The sequence below is a fragment of the Anomalospiza imberbis genome, chromosome 6 (assembly GCF_031753505.1).
Source record: "Anomalospiza imberbis isolate Cuckoo-Finch-1a 21T00152 chromosome 6, ASM3175350v1, whole genome shotgun sequence".
In the NCBI taxonomy this organism is placed as follows: domain Eukaryota; kingdom Metazoa; phylum Chordata; class Aves; order Passeriformes; family Viduidae; genus Anomalospiza; species Anomalospiza imberbis.
This window is the reverse complement of record NC_089686.1, coordinates 23,736,187-23,762,167: the sequence shown is the minus strand read 5'-3', so window position 1 is coordinate 23,762,167 and position 25,981 is coordinate 23,736,187. Positions and strand designations below refer to the sequence as shown.

The window sequence follows — 25,981 nt, the reverse complement described above, 5'->3', positions numbered from 1 at the left end:
ATATGGGGTGGTGGTAACTTTATTCCCTTTTAATTTGTGAAGGCTATGGTATTTGTTTACTCTTGCACTAAATGGGTTATTCAGTTAACTCTAATAACCTTTAGATTAAAAACTGTTTTAAAGTTCAAATTTCAGCAGTCCAGTTGAAGCAGATAGAAAGATTTAAACTTAAAATGTTTTCTGTACAGTGTCAGCAGAGCTGATTCACAGTGCTGGTATTGATTACTTTCAGATGCAGTATTTGGGTGGTTTACCTAACTTGTCATGTGGCACATAAGACCAAAGTTCACTTTTGCCTGCTTGCATTTGAACAAAAAGCGGTTTATCAGGATGGTCTAGAAACATGAAGCCCCTGTCTAATTTATAGCAATATGTGTTTGCACAAAGAGACTTTGAAGAGTTAATGCTCCTTGCAAAGTTTTTCTGAGAACCCATATGGATATCTTTTTTTTGTTCAGATATGTACACTTGCTATAAATCAAAATCAAGGTCTGAGGAGTTTTACAGCACAGCTATTTTGTTGTCCAGGCAGTACATTCTGGTTTTTTATTGACAATTATTGTACAATCTGAGCACATGGCAGTCTAGGGCATACAAATGGCATTCCTGGAAAGTAGTAATAGATATAATTAGCAATTAATATACTGAAAGTGTTCACAATCAAATTTTTGTTGGTCACAAACACCAGTCTGCAGTCTCTCATTTGTTTCTGGAGGAGTTTATTTCTTTCTCTCCCAAGTGGGAAATTTTCCTGATTTCCCTGATACCTCAAATACATTCCTTTTATTTTTCTGCTACTGGGGGAAAAAAAACCCAACTTGTTGAAGCTTATATTGAAAATTTAAGTCCAGACTGAAAGATAGTAAAGCACACAGGAATTCACAGGGCCCCATAACTATATAGTTAAACCAAAAAAAATTAGGTGCCAGCAAGCAGTGACACTCTTTTCTTCCGTTGAGTGTAGTTTAGGAGGTATTTCTTAATGTGTTTTTAGGAATACCTTTAAGGGTGTAAATAATCAAAAATTATTAAGTGAATCAAACTAGAACACTTTCTCTTGATGTACAAAAAAATTAAGATTGTATTTAATTTATTTTAGCAAAAGAGACGACAAGAAATTGAACAGAAACTTGAAGTGCAGGCAGAAGAAGAGAGAAAGCAAGTTGAAAATGAGAGGCGAGAACTTTTTGAAGAAAGACGTGCTAAACAGACAGAGCTGCGGTTATTGGAGCAAAAGGTTGAGCTTGCTCAGTTGGTGAGTTTTTCTTTTGTTCTTGATCTTTCTCTTGTTTAAACTGTTCTTGTGTATCTTAGGGTTATTTTCTTTCATTTCTCAGCAAGAAGAATGGAATGAACATAATGCTAAAATAATTAAATACATAAGAACAAAGACAAAACCTCATTTATTCTACATACCTGGCAGAATGTGTCCTGCTACGCAGAAGCTGATGGACGAGTCACAGAAAAAGATGAATGGTAAGTGGTCTTTGAGATACAAAGGTCCTTGTTCTTGCCTTTGTTTGCCATGCAAATTTATTTTAAGTCTCTGCTTAAATACCTGAATTTCATGCTTAGGACAAACTATATTCTTACATGGGTGTTCATCATAAGTGGAAATTACTCTTTCAGTGACTTATTTTTATACTGAATGGGATTTGATTCTCTTACAAGAAGTCAAAAGATGCGTATGCATAATTTCAGAGGTATGTATTTAAAACAGTCCCTTATATTAGCTTTAGTACCCAGATGTATCCAAGTGCAGCAAATTCATTTTTGAAAAGCCAGATTCTGTGAAGACGCAGGGAACTGCAGGTGTTTACAAAGCATTTGAGAAGTATTTTCTGAAGCATAGCATTAGAACTTTATGATGATTTTTTTTTCCTCAATGCATGTTCATTTCTGTTTCACAGGATGATTATTTTTCTTTTGGAGAACAATTTAAAATGCTCCAATTTATGGTAGTCTTACTGTTCAATTCAGAAAGTTTGTGTTAGCTTAGATTTACAGCTTTACTGTTCGAATCCTCAGCTGAGCTTGCTCTCCCCTTTGTTTTCTTAAGGTAACTAGCAGTCTTTTTCATTATGCATGAATGCCTTGCTACTTCAGAAAGAACAAGGTTGCAGTATTTATAAGTTGAACAATTTGATAACTTACTAGCTCGTAGTTAAAGGGTAAGTAGACTTCAGTGTCTGTAGATTATTTTAACAATTATTTATGCATTTATTCCCTAGCGCTCTTCGAAAGCAGGAGAAATGAATTTGCAGAGCAGATTAACAAAATGGAGGCCAGACCCAGAAGACAATCTGTGAAGGAAAAAGAACATCAGGAGGTGCAGAATGAAGAAAAGAAGGAAGAACAGAACAAGGAGCAGGAAGAGGGTAAGGTGGCTCAGCAGGTGGAAGAGATGGAGACAGGTAATCAGCACAATGATGTAGAAATGGAGGAGGTAGGGGAGGAAAAGGGAAAAATAGGTTCAGGTTCAGGGCATAGTGATGCAGAAAAAGAACAGGAAGAGGATGAGCAGAAACATGACATGGAGATGAAAGTAGACGAGCCTACTGAGGTGAGGGAGAATGACAAGCAACAGGATGGTCAGCATGAGGAGATCACAGCTGTAAAAGAGGAAAGTGAAAACATTCAGCCTGTGGATAATGAGCAAGATGTGGCTGAAATGAATGAGGCAGATAGTGTAGAACCTGTAGAAAATGAAAATGGCAAAGAAATAGAACCAGAAACAGAATGTGATGCTCAGACAGAAAAAGTGTGTAATGTTCCTTCTCCCAAGAAGGAGAAAGGTATCAAAACAGAAAATAATGCTGAATTTGAAGAAACACAGCAGAAAACACCTGAAGCTCAAACAGAATCTGTGGCTGAGGCTCTATCTCAGCCACAGTCTGTGCCACTAGCACAATCACCTCAGTTGTCTCAGTCCACTCAGGATACAGAGCCCCAGACAGACAAGGATGAAAATGCTGTGGTGTCTGTAAAGGTGGCTGAAGCCCAGGCAGAGCAGAATCAGACACCAAGTGCAGAAAGTAAGAGTAAGACTAGGAGTAGAAGCAGGGGTAGGGCAGGAAACAAAACTGGTCATACCCGTAGCAGCAGCAGTAGTAGCAGTAGCACTTCAAGCAGTACTACCAGTGCAAGTAGTTCCAGTACTGGCAGCAGTTCCAGTCGGAGCAGTTCCACCAGCAGCAGCACTACAAGTGGGAGTACGAGCAGGGACAGTAGCAGCAGTAGCTCTAGCAGTAGTGAGAGTAGAAGTCGAAGCCGAGGCAGAGGGCATAACAGAGATAGAAAACGCAGAAGGAGCACAGACAGGAAGCGAAGGGATGCTTCGGGAGTAGATAGAAGTCACAAGTCCTCAAAAGGTGGTAGTAGAGATACTAAAAGCTCAAAGGACAAAAGTTCAAGGTCTGACAGAAAGAGATCTATATCAGAAAGTAGTCGGTCAGGCAAGAGAACTTCACGGAGTGAAAGAGACCGTAAATCAGACAGGAAAGACAAAAGGCGTTAACAGAAGAGACCAAGCTTCCTTAGTCTAATCTTTGCAGCAGAAGATTATTTGAGTGAAAGGATTCCTTGTAAGGAGGAAGAGAAGGCTGCCTTAAGAATTGCATGCTGTAAAAAATCTTTTGGAAAAATGCAGACTGTTTACCAGGCATTCTTGTACTTTTTACATAATTTTGTAAAAGGTTACTTACCAAAATTATGTGAAGTTCCTGAAAATGTAAAAATAAAAGATTAACACTCCTTTGCATCTTTTTTTTAAATATCCTGTACTCATTAAGATCCTCTGTATATTTTAATAGGTAAACCTTTAAAGTAGATGTGATCATTTCTTCTGTATCATACACTTTTTTTTTTTGTAGAAATAAATGTGCATTTTAAATAAAGTGTTTGAGATGTCCTGTTGACAATTAAATTCCCCTTTTTAGATTATAGGAAGGCAGCATTGCAGGAAATACAAAATTTTGCCTTTCCCCTCTATTCCTTGCAAGAATGAGAATTTTAAGACCTAGTAAAGCAAATAATCTCTCCAGTGCTGGGTAGGAAGGCAAAGTAATTGATTTGAATCTATACTTTTTGTTTTCTTCTGTAACTGCAAGCTCTTAGTCAATTCTGCCTATCCTCCAGTTTTATAAAAAGTTCCTATCCATAGGCAAGCAGTAATTAAATGGGAATGTTAACACTGGCCAAGGTAGCTCAAGTCAGTCTGGAAAACCACTCTTACCTGCTTTCTGCAGGTGCTTTGGTAGTATTTGCATCTATGTTCTAGATATAGATAATCTCTTCAATGATGATCCTTGTTTTGGTGGCCAGTGGAAGAAAGACTTCAGCTTGCTTCTCAACCAGGATTCTTTTTGTTCTAGTTGCAGACTAATCTTTGATCCCTTCATACCACTAGGAATAATTAAATTGCAGTGTTGGAGTTACCTGGGACTACCTAATAGTAATGTTGTGTGCGTGCAAGAATGCTTTCTGAATGTATTAAATAAACCTAAGGTGGTATAGTGTTATCTATGAAGGTGAATACTGTTTTTATATAATTTTGTATGGAAAACAATAACATCTGTTGCTTTGTTCTGTACATGTGCAAATAAATGTGGCTTTGTAGATTACTTACTCTCTTGTTGCCTATGATCTTTTCTATTAACAGGTGTATTACCTTTAGTCTTTCTACATTTAAAGTATGAATTGTAATTACAGATGGCTGTACCTTACAAGCTCTATATCCAAAATTATTCTTAAGGCTTTTAATTATCTATTAACTGACTTTGAAACTGTAGTGCTATAATCTGTGCTTTCTTGACAGGAAGAGAATTGTGTTATCTGATACGCCAAATCACAGACCAGGAAATCCTAGAAAGATTTCAGTATGGAAGGACACATAAGTATGGTTTAGTGTACAAAATGCAATATACACCCCACTTTTCTAGAAGGTGGTTGCCAGGTTCTAGCTTGGAGTGTGTCAGGTTTCATAACTCGACACTAGTGACAGATGTATGTGTTCTGAAATGCTCAGTGGCATGACTTCAAGAAATGTGTCTAGTAAGGGATGGAGTGCAGCACAAATAGGCAGTGGGAAAACACAGGCTTCCCCTTTCTCAAGGAGTTCAGACTCTTCAGTCCATTTGCTACTTCAATATCCTATCTGCCTCTGTCTTTCTACAACAGAGTAATTTTTATTCTTGTCAGTGTTTTCCAACAATGTTTCCTTCCCTTCAGGGAATCTTGTGGTTTAATGTGTCTTTTTTGGAGGACAAAAAAAAGTTCAAATGCCTTATTGAAGATGTTAGTGTTCTACCAAAAAAAAAACCTTAATAACTGAGTAAATGTTTCTGGTCTATGTGTTTTGACTAGTTTCAGGTTTCAAATTGCCTTTGGAAGCCATTTTAGTTTTTTCAATTGATTACAGTTTTTTTGTAATGTTGAATAATTTTAACATTTCTTATTTTGAGCTTGTGTGATTCACTGCTGTAGAGCATTTACTGCACAGGTCTAAATGGCTGGTACTGGAGTCAGTTGTGCAAATCTTCTGACCACTGTTTCAGAGCAACACATTAACAGGGTTTATGAAAACAATAGGATGGTGGGTCCAGTCGCTGAACTAAGGACTGGATTTCCCAGCTGCAATGTATTTTGACTGTGAAAATACAGGAGCTTTGTTGCTCCATACGAAGGTGGTGATGTAATTGATAATATAATGTTTGTTAGAAGAAGCATTGTTAAGCAGTGCCATTAATTGTTAGCATTCCTAAATCTAAGCAGCTCAGTGTAACATGAATGTCAGTGTGTGATAACTGAAGTTTTCTAAAAGCTAAATATTCCAATCAATATTTCACTACAGAAATAATGTAAGATGGTAACATACTATTAGTACCATAAAGCAGTAGTGTTTCTAGTAATTATTACATTTTCCTTCAAGGTCCCCTCCTCTTATCCTGAAACAATATCAGAGCTGTGGATAGGAATGAGACCATGAAAATAGCTGACCACTTCAAGACTAAATTTGATGGAACATCTTTTTTTTCTACGTATTTAGTGCAGAGAGCATAGAAGTAGGAAATGATTGAAACATTTTCTTATCCCTTCCCCACAATGGTGAGTGGAGATAAAAGGAAAAATGCCTTTTTGGCTTTTCACATAAGTTAAGTGAACAAAGGAAGAATAGTTTTTCCCCTTTTCTAAGAATGAAGCAGAGATGCTTTATGTGAGCAGGGAATATACCATGTATGCCTGTCTTTTGAAGTGTTTCCATCATGTGGTCCCCTCTAGCTTTCAGTATAGTTTAAGAAGGCAGCTGGTGGTTTTGTTGTTTTAGAACCTCTATACTATGCACTGACTCTACACCATTACTTGCTGGTTTTTTCTTCAGTCCTGATGAACAGATAAACTGGATTTCTCCAAGAATGTGTTTTTCTACAATGCTTCACTTTGAGTACTTGTCAGAGTAGATGTTACACAGATTGTTCATTGAATATAAGCTGAAACATGACTTTGGATAAAAGGCATAGTTCTTCAAATTCTTGTTCTTTAGGGTGATGTCTTTGTGCATGGAACAGCTTCTTTATATTTTATTCAAAGGAAACCTGAACATAATTTTTCTGCAGACAGTAGATATTAGAAAACTGAACCAACTCCCCTCCAACAAAATTAATTTCAAAACCAGTAAATTTACAAATAGATTTCTGGAACATCTTTGATTTCTCAGAAAAGTAATGGTCTTGTGATTAGGCTCCTGAAAGAAGATTCAGGTTCAGCCACTGATTTTATAGAAATTATTGTGGTACAACAGGGTAAACACTCATTTAATGTATGTCAAATATCTTCAAAATTAGTTTGCCTGGTCAAAGAAGAATTTCTCTGAGAGTACATGTATTTATGATGGGATCAAATGCTGCAGCAGTGGTGCATTAGTAACATATAGAGATCTGTGTTATGGAGGATGTTCAGTCTTGGGGGTTTTTTCTCCTGGTTCGGGTAGTTTTTATTATGTGACAGTATTCTATTATATGGCAAAATGTGAGGTGTTCCAAGCTTGGAAATGTGTTCTCAAGATTCAAAGTAATAAAAGTCATAACTTCCGTGATTTTTTTGAAATGCACTGCCAGTTGTCATGTTTGTAACAATCTTGGTAATGAGAAGCAACGGTGGATTTTTCTTGCTACTTATTGTGGTTGAAAAAGTTGGTTTAGGTCTGGGTAATGAATGACTGTCACCTGCTTAGATTTGTCTAACTGGAAGAGTGAATTAGTGTTACTTCCTCTTAATTATTTCTTAAAAAATACTTGTTTATAGAAACAAAATTTTGCTGGCATGCCATTTTATTAAATGTAAAAGTCGATTTGTATTTTCATCCAAACATCTGAAGTCAAGAGAACTATATTGTTAAAAGTGCTTTACCCATGGACTATAATCTTCCACATATTGTGCAATATTCTACACTGTGAAACTCTGCATTCTTTGTGGAGCCCTTTGGTGGTACCAAAACAGTATAGCCAAAGCTGTATATTCTGTTCTTAATATGAAATAGATATTAGGATAACTTCTGCCAACTTCTGATATGCTTTGATCTTTATTATCAATGCAGATACTGAATATTCTAGGAAATGTAACATCTTCACTTCTACAAAGCCATGTCTTAAAAGAGCCAACCAGTGTGCCATACTACTCAGATTAATTCAATTACTCCATTAATGCTGATCCTTCTCTGAATTCTAGTATGCTTTAAGAGATGTCTGCCTTTCTACTTCAGTAGTTCCAGTTCAGTAGTTACTAAGGTGTCATTGCAAATAAAAATAGTTCCATTACAATTAAAGTGATTGGAAATAGATATTTTTCATTGTTGTTTTTTGTCTTTGCATGTGCAATAGTACTCATATTCATTGCTTCAGTTCTCCAGAACAGAAACTAACTGAAGTCTCACCCCATCTGCTATAAAGCTTTCAACTTTGTCCTTTGGAATCTAGCTATAATAAACTCCATGAATCTTTGACTTCAGTTCAAAGGTGATTAGAAGTCATGCTTGATAGCCTATGCTGTGTATAGGATTTGCACCCAAAGGAAAAGACTATTTGGTATTAATATGATTTACTAGTGAAGTTACTAGAGGAACAAAGAACAGAACAGAGATCAGAGCAGTGTTTGTCAGCATTTTAGCCTTGAAGGATGCTTGTAGAGACTAAGCAACACAATGAGCAGTACCCAGAATAACTTGAAAATTTCAAATGCAGTTTTAATGGAGTAGCTGAGATTTTTACCTCCTTGCAAACACTCAGACTAAGTTTGGTATCTATATGAAACTGAAGTCAGTGCCCTTTTCAGAGGTATTTTCATAAATACAGTAATATTGTACAGACCTCAAGGTGTGGGTCTGATTGTTCTTCCCCACAAACCTACTTAAGAATGTCAATTTAGATGTCAGAATACCTCACTTTTCCATTTTTAGGTGAATGGACTCCATGTTGCCAGGCTCAAAAAGGGACTCCTAACCTTTCTAGGCCCATTGTTGAGTTTTGTCCTATGTTGGTGTGCAACACCATGAAAGACTTCCAACTAGTTTGATAAAAATGTCCTTTTTTGCTTCTTTTTTTAAATTTGTACAATACTAAGTACGTAGAAAGTCCTTCCAATATCAATTACTTGTATATTCTTTCTCACCAATCTGTTTTATAGACCTGGGAATGAAAAAAATGGGACAGCATTTAAGTTAGTCAGGAGTGACAGGGGGTGCTGATCTGCAGTGTATTCCTTGGTGCTCTGTGGTGGATTACCTAACAGCAGAGACAGCTGGTGTGACAGGTCATAGGACAGGCTGCCTGACTATCAGCTCATGTGGCAAAGGAAGGGGCCAAAGTGTTAGATTGCAAGTGGGGGTCATATCGTCTCTTTGAAGTTTCTGTTTGCAGGCCACTGCTGGTTAAGGGGACCCTGGCTCACTTTGTGCCCTTTTATGCTGGCTCTGTAGATCAGGCTAAGCACCAGTGTCTGGCAGGTTTGAATTGTGGAGCAGAAGGAAACTATGCTGCAAGTCGGATACAGCTTAGGTTTGTGGAAAGAGAATACAGTGACCTTTGCATGAGTCATACTCAGGACTGAAGGAGGGACAGGCTTACTAGGAACCATATAATTACAAAGATCAGGTTGGGAAGTAATGCAGATTCTTGGGGTGCTATCAAGAAAGCAGGGAGAAGAGGCTCCCTCATGCAGGACAGTGGGAAAGGAAAAGTGAAGATTTTTTATAGGTTAATAAGATATTGTGTTTAGGTCACCAAAGAAGTGTGGGATAACGATATGAAGCCTTTGAAGCAAAGCCTGCTTCTCATGCAAACAAAAAAAAGGTGGAGACTTTTTTTTACAAGTAGTCACATATAAAAGATAATGAGTACAAAATTCAGGGGAGATCCTGATTAGACAGAAGAGGAAAATATTTCACATTAAGAGCAATTGGCCATGGGAACAATCTCCCCATAAAGTGGTGGATGCCCAAATGCTTTGAGACTTCTAAGATTCACGCAGACCATCTTGTTTAGACCATGCTTTTACTAAGAAAAGTTGGACCAGATAAACCTTAAGGCCCTCTTCCAGCCTAGTATTCTGATCCTCTGCAGGTTTTCATTTATAGCAAAGCTTCATGCCTGATAACTGTTGTACATCTCCCTGCATAATTACTACTTTAAAGCATAACATATTTGAGAAAAAAATATTTATAACCACATATTGGATAATAGGTTGCTAAGAAACAGGGTATTCTTTAAAAAACAGGGCATGTCATTTGCTTAGCTTTGCTGTATTGCTCTGTGATATATGATGCAAAGATAGCATATGGATTTTCTAGTTGTCTTACAAACCTGAAAACTGCCAGGCACCTTTAAGACTTTGGAGCCATTTAAGAATTCCCCATGCTAAAGGATGGACTGTTCTTAGATGTAGTGCATGAGAAAGCTCCAAAAGAATATGTGGAAAATATTTCTGTCCTAAGTTCCCAATGACTAGCTATAAATTATCTAAAATATATCAGTGCACAGAATAAAAGTAATTTATTAAAGAAACAAGCAAACAAATAAAAAGCTAGAACACTGTCAGTAGCTAGGTTAGCATTAATGCAAATAAATATAATCATAAAATTGATAGTTCATCTATCTTGTTAAGGATATAGAGATTGACAGAAAAGAATGACCCCTGCATTCCAGCTGGACATCAGAGATCAGAGGGTCTGAATGTGGCTGGGCTTGATTTATGATTATAATCAATTTGGCACTATAGGTCTAGTTGTGTTTCAACTTTCACAAGCCCAGATTCACAAATAGTGCCATTTACCAATCCAAAACTACAGGTCAAGCTGTGCTCAGTAAGAACCTTCACTGTCCCAGATTCACACAGCACACAGAGTTTGGTTTACTGAACAACAGAAACACAGACTTGGAATTGCTGTTGATAAACAGCACTAGATGTGACAGAGCTCTAACAGTAGCAATAATATTGTGTTAGCCTGGCTAATAACAATAATATTATGCAGAAGCCTACAAAGCAGGCATCCCTGCTTGTGAAGAGAGGAGAGTAACCCACCGTCTCCAAGATCTTTTTGGGTCTTTCACTAAGTTCATGAAAATTCTATCCAGCTTACATGGATGCAGCCCCGTCTTATTCTCCTCCTCCTTTACATGTAGCATAATCTAGGTGGAGGATTGAATAGTAGAGTCATGTATGTGGTAGCATGTACTTCAATAATCTTATTAGCGTGCTCAAGGTGGGTGCTTTAATATTTAAATATTAAAACCCTTACTAAGGCAAACGTTACTTTTTTGGCCATGTGTACTTCAAAGCTCTAATCATATGACTTTATTCTGTTCTGTTCAGTTCTTCAGAGACAAAACAGAACCATCCTATCTCCACAGGGCCTCCTGTGGCCCACTCATCCTTTCTTGACGTCAGCTATGCAGACATCCTTCCACAGAGATAATGTAGAAGGAATGTGGTGTAGGCTGTAGATAGTAGGCTGTCTTAGACCTTGCCAGGCTTCTTGGTCATCATACACCACCATCTTAAAATCAGATGAAAGAGGTACATTAAAAATGCATTCATAATAAAAATTCAGTACAGAAGAATCTGAGAGAGGCTAAATTTTGATTTGACCAGAACTACTTTCTTTGTATTCAAAACATCAGCCTAGCTATCAGAACATAGTTAATTATTAATGCATGTGTATAATCAGGACACCTGACTCTGCAGATTGTTAGCAGGTTAGCATAGTGTACTTCTGTTTAAGCAGATCAGAGAAGGGAAACAGGATTGAAAGTTTACTTGCAATGTTTTCTTAGGCTAAGAAAAATGTAGAATATTCTTGCTAACTGCACAATTTCAGTGCATTCTGGATTCAATCTAAAATGTCAAGGATCTTGGATCAGAGAATTTTGTTGTTAGTAATTTCATTTTCAGCAAGTGTGCAGAGTACAAAGGTACTTTCAAAATGGAAGAAGTGTGGTGATCCGGAATGTGAGAGTAAGTAAAAATTTGGTTTTTTCAAAGGGTATGGTGTATATGCAGCTATTAGGAACCATAATGTTGAAATTAGCAATGAAACAGACTGAAATTGAGTAGCCATAGCAAATGTTTGTTGTTAAGTGTAAGAGCAATAGGCTTAAAAATTTAAAACAAAAAGAGAAAAAAAAAGACTGGCTGGATTGTTGTGTAAGGTTACACAAATCAAAGTTCAGTAAAAATACTTTTGAATAGCTACTTCTTCTCAGGTGTCCCCAAAACAGGCAGTATAAAACAGTTTTAAAGTATTTTTAACTCATTCTTTACAGGCACAAAATAAAATAAACAAAATATAAATAAAATTAAAATGGTGGGTTATAACCTGAGAAAGAAGACTCATTATCATGTGTTTCTAGTACACTCATAGCCCATTCTACAGAACTCAGTTTTTGTCCTACCAGCAAATTGGTTTGGGATTTCTTTTGTAATCTTTACAAAACACTCTGTTAATACTTCCTCTTCACCTATTTTTTCTTCTTTAAAATGAAGTAAGTGCTGTAACTATTCATGTGGTTCTCAAAGAGTAAATAACTCTGCAGGAGGCAGAGCCACTGAATCACAAGTGGACAAATAATGTCCTGTTTACTATCTACTGATTACCATTGTGAAATCTGTCCTAATCATATTTGAAGCTATTTCTAAGCTGTATCCATTAGTATGGCAGACTTAAGTGTTGTATTTTCACTGTATTTTCAATCTTCCATTTCTCCTGAAGCGGGAGAGACCTTAGATTTCCTCTGATGATGGATTTCTGTTTTCTTGTGGAGCCATACCAACTTCAGTAGGTTTTGGATGTTCAGAGATGTCTATCTTTGTGGAACAGCATGTGAAATGGGCTCCAAACAGACCAGAGCACATCAAGAGTGGTTTCTTTGGGGAGACTGGGGTGGAGACAAAGAAAACTTAAAATAATTCAAACTGAATAGGAAACTTTGATTTTAACAATATGTTCAAGGTTTATATTCCTAAAATTTATGTATCTTCATCATAAGATATATGTATTCAAAAAGAGGACAAAATCCCTGAAATAATTACTAGATTTAACTTAGAATTTATAAAATATATAATTATAAATATGTCTGGGAAATACTTTTTAGCTGTTTAGATTTACTTTAGTAATTGAATTTGCTAATTTTGCATACTTCCTTTCACTTTAAGCACTGAAACCTTGGCTAAACAAGCACTGAAAAATGTCCATATAGGACGAGCTTTTCCCCTTGATATCTGCAGTCCATGGGAAAGAAAACAAGACAGGGCTGCTTTTTGTGTTAGTTGATTTCCACTTGATGATATAAATGGATTAGTATTGTAACAAAATACATACATAAAAATGTTTGCTACTGCAATTCATCAGTATTTGATATATATCAGATTTCTTCAGTAACTTGACTTCGGACAAAATGGATGCTGTATTTGTTTATTTCTTTCCACATATTATTCCAGAGGCAATGAGCCGAGTTCAAGCCACTACTGACTACTTAGGGCCTGATTGCCGGTATCTTAACTTCAAAGCAGGGGAGGAGATCATTGTATACTCCAAACTTTCAAGGGAAAATGAAAACTTGTGGACAGGAAGTGTAAGTACTTCAATCTGAAAGACTTTCCCCATATATATTTTAGATACAGTAATAGCATAACAACCACAGTCCACTTGCTTCTAAGGATCTTCTGTCTCTTTTGGAATATTAACCAGTCGTGGATGAATACAGTATTTGGGAGATGAGTCATTGTTACCATCTTTATACCAAAAGAGAAAATCAAATCTTGGCAAAGATCACTCATAGAGAAACAAAGTCAAGATCTGAATACAAGTTATCTGTTTCCTTCATTTTATCATTTGGCTGTAATTATTTAATCTGGTTCCCTTGAAAACATTCAGGTCTATCAGATCAGGTTCCTACCTACAGGTGTGTGGGTAAGAAATCCACTATTGGGACCTGACTTCACAGTTCAGTGCTTAAGGAAAGTTCCCAGAGAAGTTATCATGCATATTTAATGACTTGGAACAAGTGTCAATGAAATTAGAATAGTTGTTTAAGAAGGAATGGATGCATTGATCCAAATCAAGTTTTACTGCTAGTAAAACCATGTAAGTGCTTCAAAACTACAAGACAGTAGTATATTTTTGGGTGGGTTTTTTTCTGTAAATAATCTGTCACATTTATTGTTTAAAAGTGAAATTCTGTCTTCCTTTTTTTTTCATCCAAGAGTATCTTTGCAGGTACCTCACTATTCCTTGCTTTCCAAGATGTATCCTTCCATTAAAGGCTACATGCAACGGTTTGATGTAAGGACAGCAATAGGTTTTGGCCAGAGGGACTTGATTCTTCTGGGCCCTATCATTAACTTATTTTCTGTAGTGTTGCCTTCTTCATTGTAATTTTCTCTTGACCTGCAGCTAGTCTCATATCTGAATTTCATATCCTACTTTTCTTGTAACTTATTATGGGTCATTAGTTATTAAGGCATGACATTTTTCCCATTTGAGACAATAGGAAATTTGCAACCAATTTTAGTAGGAGCTGGCTGTGACCATCAGTAGTGCACACAGCACTGTCTTCAGTTGAAGCAGCTTTAAGGCTACTGCTTTGGTACTGCACAAACACATGTTCATAAAAATAATACAGAATATAATAGTATGGACTAATACACTTCCGTTTGCTTTCTGAAATGGCAAGGGGAACACTTCCATGAAGGAAAATTAAACCTATCTTTTGACAAAACAGAATTAAGGAGATAGGGGGCTGTTCCATAAGCTTATTGTTCATCCATACTTTTCCAGCACATGTGCAAGTACCTAACATATATATCACTGAAGTTTAAATGTCTTATTAGTTTTATATTTTTTACAGAAAGGAAAGGATTTTGGATATTTCCCAAGAGATGCTGTGAAGGTTGAGGAAGTTTTAATTGGAGAAGAAGTTGAAGTGCTCACTAAGGTAAACCAACATCACCAAATTTTCCAATGTAGTTTACAACAATTCAAAATCTAATATGCAGTTAGAAGTTCAACTGTTGATGGATATTTTATTTCAGATTATTCAAAACGTGTTTTTTAAATTGTTCCAGTTGCATGCTTATTGTTCTCTAAAATAATTTCTATAATTAAAGATTAGGAATAATATAATTAATTACAGTTCTTTGTGTAAAGTTATAACAGAAAGAACTATATATTTTGCTGTGCTAGATGGCGATATAGAAAATTACACAATACACCATTTAAAAAGTTAATATTATTCTTTTAGGAAACTGATTTCCTTTGTCTTCATGAAGATAAGTACACTTTTGAATATGAAGATAATGCATTAATTGATCACAACAAAGAAAGTGAATATTCACTGTCTGATGCAGAACCAAGGCTGCATGAAAATAAACTCTTAAAATACACAAGAGACCCCATACAAAATGAAGAAAGAACTGAATCAGTTTATGAAAATGACTCAGAGGACTCTCAGGTGTCTGTAAACAAAAAGTTGTTTAGAAAAGATGATACTGAAGAGCCACAAACGCAAAACAGTTTCCCAGTAGAATCTGTTCAAACTCAGTCTAGTTGGATTTCAGGATGGTTCACCACAGAAAGTGAAAATTATGAAGAGCCCTTAAAAGTTGTTACTGAATCTTCAGAAGCAAATAAGTACCAAGACAGAAAAATAGAGGTAGCAACTGAAAATGCTTTACAGGAGTCAAATGATAAGGAGGAACAAGAACCCTCTGCATCTGGTTGGTTTCAAGGTGGACTGACAAGCTTTCTGTATTTTGGTGAAAAAAATGAAGGTGTTGATTTGGCATCAGAAAAAAATGATCCACAAAACCATGATGTCTCTGGTGTGCCTGAGCATTCTAGTACTGAACAGGAAACAATAGTCACCAAGGTATTGTCAGAGGAAGAAAAGGGTGGAAGCCAAGAATCCGAATCCAATTGGTTTAATTTGGGTTTAAGTGATGTTCTTAATTTTGGCCGTGCTGAGGAAACCACAGTTGCTACAGAGGAGCAGAGAAGCAGAGAAACAAAGGATCAAGCAAATAAGAATGAGGAAGAGCAGACTTTAGATGAGAAAGAATTATATATGGGCAAAAAATCAAAGGAAATAGTGAATGCAGTGACAGATGAAGAAGATGAGAATTATGCACAAGAAATAACAGATTCAAACAGTAACAGGCCAAATCCTGGGGAGATACCAGCCTGTGCACATACTCTTAATGACACCAAAACCACCTCAAATAGCACAGAATCATCTTTTGGTATACTAACACATGACAAAGAGAAGCCAATTGAACTTCACAGTTCAGAAAAAGACTTGGTATCAGAAAGCCAACTGCTGAAAAATACTGAAGCTGAAAAGAAAAATCAGGAGTCAGAAAGCAGACGTGGCCAATCAGGTTGGTATACAAATATCTATAATAGTTGTATTAATTATTATATGGACAAATATGATAATCAACAGGAACATGAATCAATTGCATCAAATGTTTTGTTCTCATAAGCCCCTCCAAACTGTGACCCCTCAGACATAAAAAATACAGGAGAAAAGCCTGAAATATCTGAAGAACAAAGCCATTGCTTCGCTTTTAGTCATTTTGAGGACATACTGAAGTTTTCAAGGTGAACAATCAAAGAAGGGCAAGTGCAGCATTATGGGGAACTACCAGGAACTGCAAATAATCATCTGGGCATCAAGAAGACCTCATGTGACAGTGAACCAAGTCTTAGTCTGAACAGACATCCAAAAAAGACAAACTAGTCAAAGGTTGTGGTGCATAAAAAAATTCAGCATCCAAAAGCCACTTCAACAAGGATAGTACTATAAAAGATTACATTCACAAATCAGAGAATAAAAGTGTCTCACGGGGCTTTTGTGAAAACAGCATCAAATATTTCAGTCAGGACATTTTTAATGAAGAACATCATCAGAAATATGAGGAGTCCCAAGAACTGACTCCAGACCAACCTTTCTCTCCTTACCTCTTATCAAATGGCTTCAGTTTAACAGGTACCAAAATTTCCAAAGAAAATGGCCATTTGGAAAAATATGGCGTTTCAGAATGGAAGGTAAAATCTGCTAGCTGAGAAGAACTAAGCTTCCATAGCAAAGAAAGACCTTGGTAAGCCTTGATAAAATACCACAAGATAAAGAAACAGAAGGCACTTCAAATCAGAAGGTTAAACATAGTGTATCAGGTAACAGTAACACAAATACTCCAAAGAGGTATCTTTCCTCCTCAGCTGGCAGTGCAAAGTACAAACAGGGCGGTGGAGAAAAAACTTCAACAAAATCTACCAAATGAGTAGAAGATTGGACAACTCCTGATGATCTTGCTAATAGCTTGTCAGAGAGAAGCAATAAACTGAACAAATTCCTATAAATGTGCAACATCACCAGGAAGGTGGAGGAGAACTAAAATGGGAAGATTTATGTACCCAGCATCAGCTTCTGGTACCACAGAATGGACAGTCTTAATCTAGATCTCAGGAAGAAATATAAAAATCACCTGTAAAAGAGTAAAACAAAATATTCATCTGCATCCTCAGATTTAGGCCAGTCAATTCAAACCACCATGACAGTGCAAGATACAAAAGCATAGAAAATTAATTTGAGTTTTGAAAGGCATACTACTTCAAAAGACAAAGTAATACCAGTCTTCAGCTGAATTAATGTCCAAAAAAGTATTTATAAGCACCAGTCATGTGATATGTCTGACCAAGTGTAAACTTTTACCCTTGGAGCTCTCTAAAACAGAAGACATTTTTAAAGAAAAAAAAAAATAGCTAGTGTCTTCTAAAACCATTTAACTAGGAAGCCAGACTGCTATTAAAAAAAACTGGATTAATTAAATCCTGGCAACCTGGGATTGCTCATAAACCTGGCTGATAGAGTAGACATTGAAAAAGAAGATGCTGTTGTAAGTGAAAGGATGAGTAATGCTGAACAAAATATTGCTGCTACTAAAACTAGTTAGGAGAAGAAAAAAGGAAAGATTCTGAAAATAAGAGTCAAAATCCAGAAATACAAATAATAGCAATTATATTCTAACAGAAAAGATTTCAGTAGTATTTTTACTAGACAATCAGGGTTCTTTGCAAATATATTTAGTAAAACTAACAATTAACCCTGTCAAAAAAAGTCTAAGCATATATGTTTGGTTAAAAAACCCAAATGAAAATAGAAGTGACATTAGGACTAGTACACTTGAATACTGCACAGAAGAACGAGAGAAAGTTGAATCTGAACAATGTAAGATACTATTAAATATAGAGAAGGTGCAGAAAAAACCAAAACCAGGCAAATATTGTATGATAAACAGATTTACCAAACCCATTAATTACATTTCAACAATTTTATTTAAATTAAAACAAGATGTTAAGCAACCCTTAGAGTATCTCTGCGATGGAAGCAAACTGCTGCAGCAGCACCAGGAGTTTGAAAAGATTCATAGTGAAATCACAGCTTACTCAATTGAAGATAATGCTATGTGGAAGGAACAGGTCATTGTCTCTGCACAAAAGGGGCACAATTTGGACACTGAGCAGAAAAGATATACAGAAGAAAGGAATGTTCTTCTAGAGCTGCCAGAGCTTTTGTCTGCTATAACAATTAAGTGTGCTGCCCAAACTGCAGCTAAAGTTACTAGAGTAATGTTTCACTAACAGTGATTTAGCAAGAACAAAATATCCTTTGTTGGCAAAAATAAAACCACAACAGACAGAACACTGTCTCCTTCTGGTGATTTAAAATGAAGAGGTAGTGAGCCTAACTCATACCAGTTATGTGCTGATTTATGGTATTTCGAGGATCTGATAACACAAGTTGAGTTAATATAATGGTAACAGTTTGAGAGCAAATTACTCGTCTTGAACTACTGGTCTACTTCTGATGTGTATCTTTGGCCAGTACTGTCTTGAAGCATATGATTAAATTAAACAATCTGTAACTTTTTTTCTTTGTGGGTAAGCACGGTGTGGGTTCTTTTGCAAGCACTATTTTATTGGCTTCAGGTAATTTACTCCAAGTCACTAAAACTGAGGCAGCCAGGTGCCTTCAGTCGTACTTCTACATGAACATGCCTGTGGTTTCTTGTATTTTGCAGGGAAGCTTGGTATCTTGGAATTTGTTAATCTTTAATCCTACATGGTATTTTTAACTGTTCTAGCTCTAAAGCTTACCCCACTTGTATTTGGATATAAGAAAGAGACGTACTAATCCTGACCAGGGAATCCACAATCTAACTATCAAAACCAAACATATTTTTCCTGAACACTTCTTTTTTAATTACTTTACTACAATGTAAGTTTTGCTTAAAGTCCTGTCCTTAAAATTCTGAGATCATTATTTGTATAGTGTTTCTTAAGTCATACATCTGTAGCACATTTACTCTGGTGTTGGACTTTAAGTTAAAGAAAATAAAAAAATTAAAATCTCTGTAGAAGTTAATATCTTATAGGAGTAAGTTGAATCCTCTAAAAGTAACCATGATTTTCCTTCACAATTATGTGCAGGAGTAGGCAGAAGAAAGCTGCTAGAAGAAACCCCAGACAAGGAGCATGAAATGTATGTAGCTGTAGACAGTGAACATGACAATGACCAAGATTCAAAAGCAATAGCCATTGCTTCAGTAAATTCTGAAACAAAAATGGACAGTTCAGGACCTGACTCTGAAATCGATGTCAAAACTACTTTCTCTGATGCCATCCAGAGCTATGTTCCAAGTAATGGTAAGTGCTAAGTTTTGCAATTTTAAGGAAAATAAATTTGCAACCTTAAAAAAAAGGCAAAACAAAAAACAATCCAGTTGGAATTATATGAAGTTGACAACAGTAATGTATAACCTCTTGTTTTATTCCTCATGATCCAACCAGAAGGAGGCTGGATACATCAGATACTTCTGTGCTGGAATGCTCTTGAGTTCAGAGAAACAATAAAATCTGCATCGTCAGCAGTGATGATTATCATCGAAACGGTAAGAATTCTTTCCATGATAAAACATTGACATTAGTGCAAATTTACGGCAGCTACAAGTTATGTTCTGCAATGAAACTCCTAAAAAAAAAAGAAAATTCTTTTAAATAAACCCTCTGCAGTTCCCTGCTTCCAGGGTTATCTGATGCCAAATGAGACAGAGTATAAGAACACGTTAGGTCAGCTGCTCATCATCTGCCTCTTTGCAGTGCAGAATCTGATGAACCTAGGGTGTCAGGATCTGGGGTTTTGTTTTGTGGGCTTTTTTAACAGCCAGGAAACATCTGAGTGGTGGTTTTAATTTTTTGTTTGGTTTTGTTTCTTTTTTTTTTCTAATGAAATTAATAGTTCCCTCTAGTTCTCAGAACAGTACTCGTTAAATTTGCTTGGACTTGAAAAACTTAGCTTATGATGAGTAAAATAACCAGACAAGTTCCCTTGTTTTTAAAGAGTATTTTCAAAGCCTTGATTCACAAATCCTCCCCTCATTTGTAACTGCATTAAAGATACTTTTCTAAGAGATAGATATATATATAGAAACTGGGGTTATTATTGCTATGGGGATGTCTTAAACATCAAAACATAGTGCAGAGTGAAGGTGAACCTTAAGGGGTGCAACTGCACAAGAAGCAATGCTGCCAGAGCACCGTGGGAAAAGGTAGCTGTTGCTGCACTGTCTCCTCTAAATAAGAGTAGTGGCAGGTAAAGTGCCATTTGGTAAACTTCGGTGCTTTGGTTGAGCTTCGTTCCGATGGGGTAATTGAAGGTTAAGAACCACATAAATTTATTCCTGATTTCCAGTGTACGTATATAGAATATGGTTAATTGTAGTTTAGGGTGAGGAAAACTGAGGGGCTTTGTCCCTCGTGACTGACTGCGACTCACTGACAGTTCACTGCTATGGCCAAACTCATTCTTGTACTGTTTGATACAGCTAAAAAAGCTAAAAAAAGGCACTTCCACCTATCCTGGTCCCTTAGGTGCTTTGCAGTCCAGTCACTCATCTTACGTTGTGAAAGTCGTTAGCACACGTTTAAAAAAAAAAAGTAGCTAAAAAACAAAACCCAAACCAAATCAAATTAGCGTTAACCTTAGTAAATGAGACGAAGAAGAATCCTTTGCTATGTGGCGTTGCATCTTCCCTTACATGCGGTATCAGCAGGCCGGCAGGATCATTTTCAGCACAGGCACTTGCCAGAGCTCTGGGCCCGCCCAGCCCTGCGCAGCCGGGACCCACCTGCGGCCCGGCCCGGCCAGGCCCGGCCCTCCCCGCCCCGCCGGGCACTGCCGGCCCCGCCGCCCGCGCCGGGCCACACGCGGCGGGCGGCCCGCCGGGAGCCGGGCCTTCCCGGCGAGTTTTATTGCCGTGCCACCGCTGCCGCACGGGCGGGCATGGAGGCGGCCAGCGCCGCACGGGAGGTGAGTTTCTCTGAGCGTAACTTCAGGGAGGAACAGGAGCAGGTTCCGCGGAGCCACGTCCGTGCCGGAGGACGGCGGCGGGACGGTGGGCGCACGCCGAGGGCAGCTGCCGGTCCCTCCGGCCGGCGGTCCCCGTGCCCAGGGCAGGGCCTGCCGGCAGAGGTCGGGAGCCGCGCCGGGCGGGCGGGGAGAGCCGGGCCCCGGCGGCTGCCCCCCGTTACCCGCGGCAGTGGTTCCTCCCCGCCCCCCCGGCGGGCAGTGGTACGGCCCGGTTGTCGGGCGGCGGGCCGGAAGGGGCGCGCGCCGCCCGCGGGAAGATGGCGGCGGGCGGGCGCGGGGGGCCCGGGGCCGGCACCGGCACCGGCACGGCCGGGCTGTGGCCGGGGCTGCGGGACAGCGCCCGCCGCTACTGCGGGCTGGCCTGGGAAGGGCTGCGCCGGGTGAGTGACGGAGTGACGCGGGGCTCGGCGCAGCCCCCGCCGGGGCCGGGGTCTTGTGCAGCGCTGCAGCTCGGGGGCTCGGCCGGGGGAAAAATCGAAATTAAGGCTTAACTGCACAGTACCGTGTTCTTAGGCACGGGTCACGTGTAGTAAATTTGAGCCACATGGAGCATGTCGTGTCTTTGAGCAAATAGATCCGTTTACAAATGAAACGTGAGCGTAGCGAAGTGTTTAAAATGTGTCAAATCACTGGCGAGTTCAGTATGTTATTTTAGCATGAGGTCTGTTGAACAGGTTTTTCTACCAAACAAGTTTCTTACCAGACAGTCAAGAAGTACTTACTTACGTTGATTCTTCCAGCAATGAAATGTGTAAGACAGCTCAAAAGAGAATTTTCCGTAGTAAGTTCTCAGTACCTAAAGAGGCCAACAAAAAGGCTGGGGAGGCACTTTTTAAAGGGCACGTAGTGATAGGTTAAGGGGGGGTGGCTTTAAACTGGAGAGGATAAGTTTATGCTATATAAGAGAATGAAATTCTTTACTGTGGGGGTGATGAGGCACTGCAGCAAGTTGTCCAGAGAAGCTGTGGATGCTCCATCTCTTGAAGTGTTCAAAGGCATGTTGGATGGTGTTTTGGGGAAGTAGGTCCAGTGGAAAGTGTTCTTGCCAATGGCAGAGGGATTGAAACTAGATCCCTTTCAACCCAAATCATTCTGTGATAATGGATAGTCTCAGAAAGAAAATGTTTCAGAGCTTTATCTGTTGATTTTCTTATCTTGTTGGAACTTTTTTTTTCCTTCACTTGGTAAATCTGTCATTTAGAAATCAAATGCTTCTGTTAACCATTTTCTCAGAGTTTTGAAAAAAAAAACAGATATACAAGCCTTGGAGGTAAACTATGTCAACATGTAATGTCTGTTTCTGTGGATAATATTAATCTCTTTTCCTTTAGCTGAAGCTTTTTTACTTTACTTTTCAGGCTGTGGCTTCACTGCCTGAAGATATGAGACCTGGCCCTGATCTGTATGGTTTTCCATGGGAAATAGTGATTTGTGCAGGCATTGTTGGAGTCTTGACAATTCTCTTGTTCCTGTACAGAAGTTATCGATCAGTAAGTGTTATGGTTTGACCCCAGACAGCAAGTAAGCACCACACAGCCACTCTCTCGCTCCCCGCGTCACGTTGGAAAGAGGGAGAGAATGAGAGGACTAAAAGCTAGAAAACTCATGTGTTGAGATGAAGACAGTTTAATAGGAAAAGCAAAAGAAGTGCATGCAACAAAGCAAGACAGAATTGATTCATGCTTCCCATGAGCAGGCAGGCAGGTGTTCAGCTGTCTCCAAGAAAGCAGGGCTCCATCACAAGTAGCAGTTACTCTAGAAGACAAACTCCATCACTCCCCACACCCCTCCTTCCCCTCAGCTTTATGTGCCGAGCCTGATGTCAGCATGCTGTGGGTTATCCCTCTGGTCAGGTGAGGTGAACTGTCCTGTGTCCCCTCCCAGCTTCTTGTGAACCTGCAGCCTCCCCTGGGTGAGGTGGGGTGAGAAGCAGGAGAGGTCTTCACTCTTGTGAACGCTGCTCAGCAGTAACTAAAACATCCATGTGTATTCAGTGCTTTTCAGCACAAATCCAAAATATAGCCCCATACCAGCTACTGTGAAGAAAAATTAACTCCATTCCAGACAAAACCAGCACAGAAAGTGTTCAAGTTACTTGCAGATATGTAGAGTGCATGAATAGTTTGCATTGAAGTTGTTATCCTTCCTGTTCAAGATAGATAATACTTCAGAGTTTTAAATCTATTGTGATTGAATTTAGAATCTCTCTAAAAGAGAAATTGAAAAGTCTGTTTTGTCAAGATAATAAGTGTTTGGTGTGTAGTGAGTGACTGTTGTAAGAGGAAATGCAATGAAAGTCACAGTAGTAAAGCTTCCTCTTTTCTTTTTAATTTCTACTTCAGACTTTCAAAGTCAGCCCTTAAATTATTTTCACAGGATACAGATGTCTTCTCTAGGGTGTATGTATTGCTGTGTGTATTGGTATCCCTGTGACTAGCCTGCCCATAGCCAGAGCAGCTCAGGTCCTTCAAGGTAACTGTAAGCAAAAGCAATCCCCATGGTTTCCTGTAAAGGGAGGCATTTTAAAACTCTTTGGACACCTGGATTCTGTTTATTGCAGCAATGTAACAATGAACCACTGTAACTGCATGCTCTTTGTGAGCACTAATCTGATGACTTTGAGAATTGCAGTACTGAAACCTTTCAATGCACAAATCAGATTATATTTTTGACGTAATGCCTATCTTCTCTTGAGAGTAAGTAAAGATCTCAGTAATAAAAGTTGTCTACTATACTGTCCCTGCTACGGAAATGGGGTCAGTATCTGTAATTCAGTATTCCAAATTTCTTCCCATTTTTCACATACTCTCATACAGTCAATGTGATTTTGGTAGTAGGTGTAATGATACTCATGTTTTAAGACTGGTTCCATGGCTGTTTAGTTTTTTAGATATGAGTGACTGCATTTTTAGGGTTTTAACTTGAACTAGCCTTCTCTGTAAGGGGATCAGTGTTTGTGTAAGTTAATGTAACTATAATTTGGTCATACCTTTTGTTCTCTAGAGGCATCCCTCTAGGTGATACAAAAGGCATTTGAACTGAAATCATGCAAGCAGCTAACCTGGTATTGTTTTCCTCCTGCACATGTCACTTAGGGCAGGAGATACTACAGAAGTTGTTGATAGCTTTTTCAGTCATCCATACTTAGAACTGCACTGATGGCTCCTTGAAGAATTGATGGTTCCTGAAAAGTAATGGAGTAGCTAAACATCCATTGGGGATGATAGGATAAAAGCATACTTACAACTTTCTTACCCTTTTTCCGTTATTTGGACTCCTGGGCTTTAAATTAGGAGGAAACAGGGAAGATCTGAGGGCGCCATTGTTACATGAGGCACATGACCTGGGCCCAGCTGTGAGAGAAATGCTGTGTTGTAACAGTTCTGTGGGTTCAGCCAAGTTCTGCATCTCTCGTACAGGCCATTCGTGACAGATTTTGCCCTGCAGTTTATTAGATTTTGATTCTAGGGCGCCAGAACCCATGTGGCAGCTGCTCACTTGGCATTTGAAGGATGCCCATCAGCAAGGTAGTACCTTGCTGCAGCTTCAGCTGTTGAGTGTTGTAATGTGTGGGAGATCTTTCCCAATGGGAAATCTGAGCTCACGTGTGGAGCTTCCCCCTCCCTTCCCTTTCCTACTCTTCTGACTGTGTGTCTCCATTATGGGGCTTTGTGTGGGCAGTCATGCTTATGTGATGAATATACAGAGGTGTGTTATTAAAGTGATCCAGGTGAAAACTGATCTCCTTTCCCCTCTTTTCTCTGATAAGAGTGGGAGAAGGACAGGGCAAACACACAGACATGGTGGGGGTAAGAGCAGAGGATAGGATTACCTGTTTTTACTAGGATTTATATTCCTTTTTTAAGTTCCATGGTTAAACTTGGCATGGAATCACAGCTTAAAAGATTAGTTTTCAGACACTATACAAGAGTAATTGAGCAGACATTTTCAGTATTTTTTCTCTTTTTTTCAGGTTAGAAGTCGACTTTATGTAGGTAAGCTTATTTTTGGTACTTCATTTTTCATATTTCTTGAGAGTATGACTTTATTCTTTCTTTTTACACCTTTAATTATTTGGATGATGCAACATTTGCTTGTCTTTTCACTTTTTAGGAAGGGAAAAACAGCTTGCCAATAAAATTGCTGAACTAGTTGAAGAAAAATGCAAAATTCTTGAAAAACTCAGCCTCTGCAAAAAAGAGGTAACAATCCTCATTTATTGCTTTCAGATGTATCATAGAAATGGATTCTATCAAGTAAAGTATTAACTTTTCTAGAAGTAAGATGTTTTAAAGGAATTCTTCAAATGCTTTTTTCTGTCAGTGCCTTTAAGAGCAATTAAGGTGTTAGCAAGTTCTGCCTTTTAACTCTCAGTACAATATATTTCACTGGAAGCAACTTCAAGGTGTCTTTTTTTGGTTTACATCACTAGGCTAGTCTAGTAGGGTTAAGGCTTTCCTGATTTCCAGCAAGGTGCATTTGTGCATATTTAGGTGAGGTCTGTGTTTCAGACTAGAGCATCACATGTTAATGCTAATATTTCATCAATTGTTTATCTATATTCTGACATAAAGTAATTCCTTTTCAGTTTGAAGATTTGCAGTTGTCTCTGAAGGATGGTAACACTATGAAAGAATCAACAGACACATCTTTTTTTGAGGTAAAAAGATTAATGAAAATTGTTACTTCTACAATGTAAGGCAATATTTTAGGAAAAATGTGGCCCCTATTAAAAAACACCCAAACAAACTAAGTAAAAACAATAGCAAAAAAGTCAGACAAACACAAAAACTCGAACACAATAGTTTTAATTGGGTTACTGAAAATTACTTAAAATCAAAGCATTTAAATTAAGAGAAGCCTGTGTTAACAATTGCACTGAGGATGAGTAATACTGGAACAAATGGCATTTTGGACAATATTTAATTTTAAGAAGTAAATTGGTGCCATTTCTAGGAGAGAGGGTAGTACATGAAGTATTTTTTTTCTCACGTCTTATCTAA

The 25,981-nt window shown here is 38.2% G+C and overlaps 1 protein-coding gene across 5 annotated transcripts in view; it reads left to right on the top strand.

The window, feature by feature from the left end:
* MIA2 (MIA SH3 domain ER export factor 2) overlaps positions 1–25,981 on the top strand; it is a 52,615-nt gene that overhangs the window by 5,140 nt on the left and 21,494 nt on the right. For 2 of the 5 annotated variants that reach the window (XM_068192871.1, XM_068192869.1), the window contains exons 7-19: positions 1,100–1,255; positions 1,338–1,476; positions 2,232–2,378; positions 11,443–11,505; positions 12,988–13,121; positions 14,397–14,483; positions 14,790–15,924; positions 19,040–19,255; positions 19,400–19,500; positions 22,337–22,468; positions 24,952–24,973; positions 25,092–25,180; positions 25,567–25,638. In XM_068192871.1, the coding sequence (XP_068048972.1) occupies positions 1,100–1,255; positions 1,338–1,476; positions 2,232–2,378; positions 11,443–11,505; positions 12,988–13,121; positions 14,397–14,483; positions 14,790–15,924; positions 19,040–19,255; positions 19,400–19,500; positions 22,337–22,468; positions 24,952–24,973; positions 25,092–25,180; positions 25,567–25,638 (2,493 nt within the window). Of the gene's footprint in view, positions 1–1,099; positions 1,256–1,337; positions 1,477–2,231; positions 2,379–11,442; positions 11,506–12,987; positions 13,122–14,396; positions 14,484–14,789; positions 15,925–19,039; positions 19,256–19,399; positions 19,501–20,783; positions 20,919–21,201; positions 21,359–22,336; positions 22,469–24,951; positions 24,974–25,091; positions 25,181–25,566; positions 25,639–25,981 lie in introns of those variants that run through there. The other 3 variants (XM_068192870.1, XM_068192873.1, XM_068192872.1) reach the window with 3 other exon arrangements.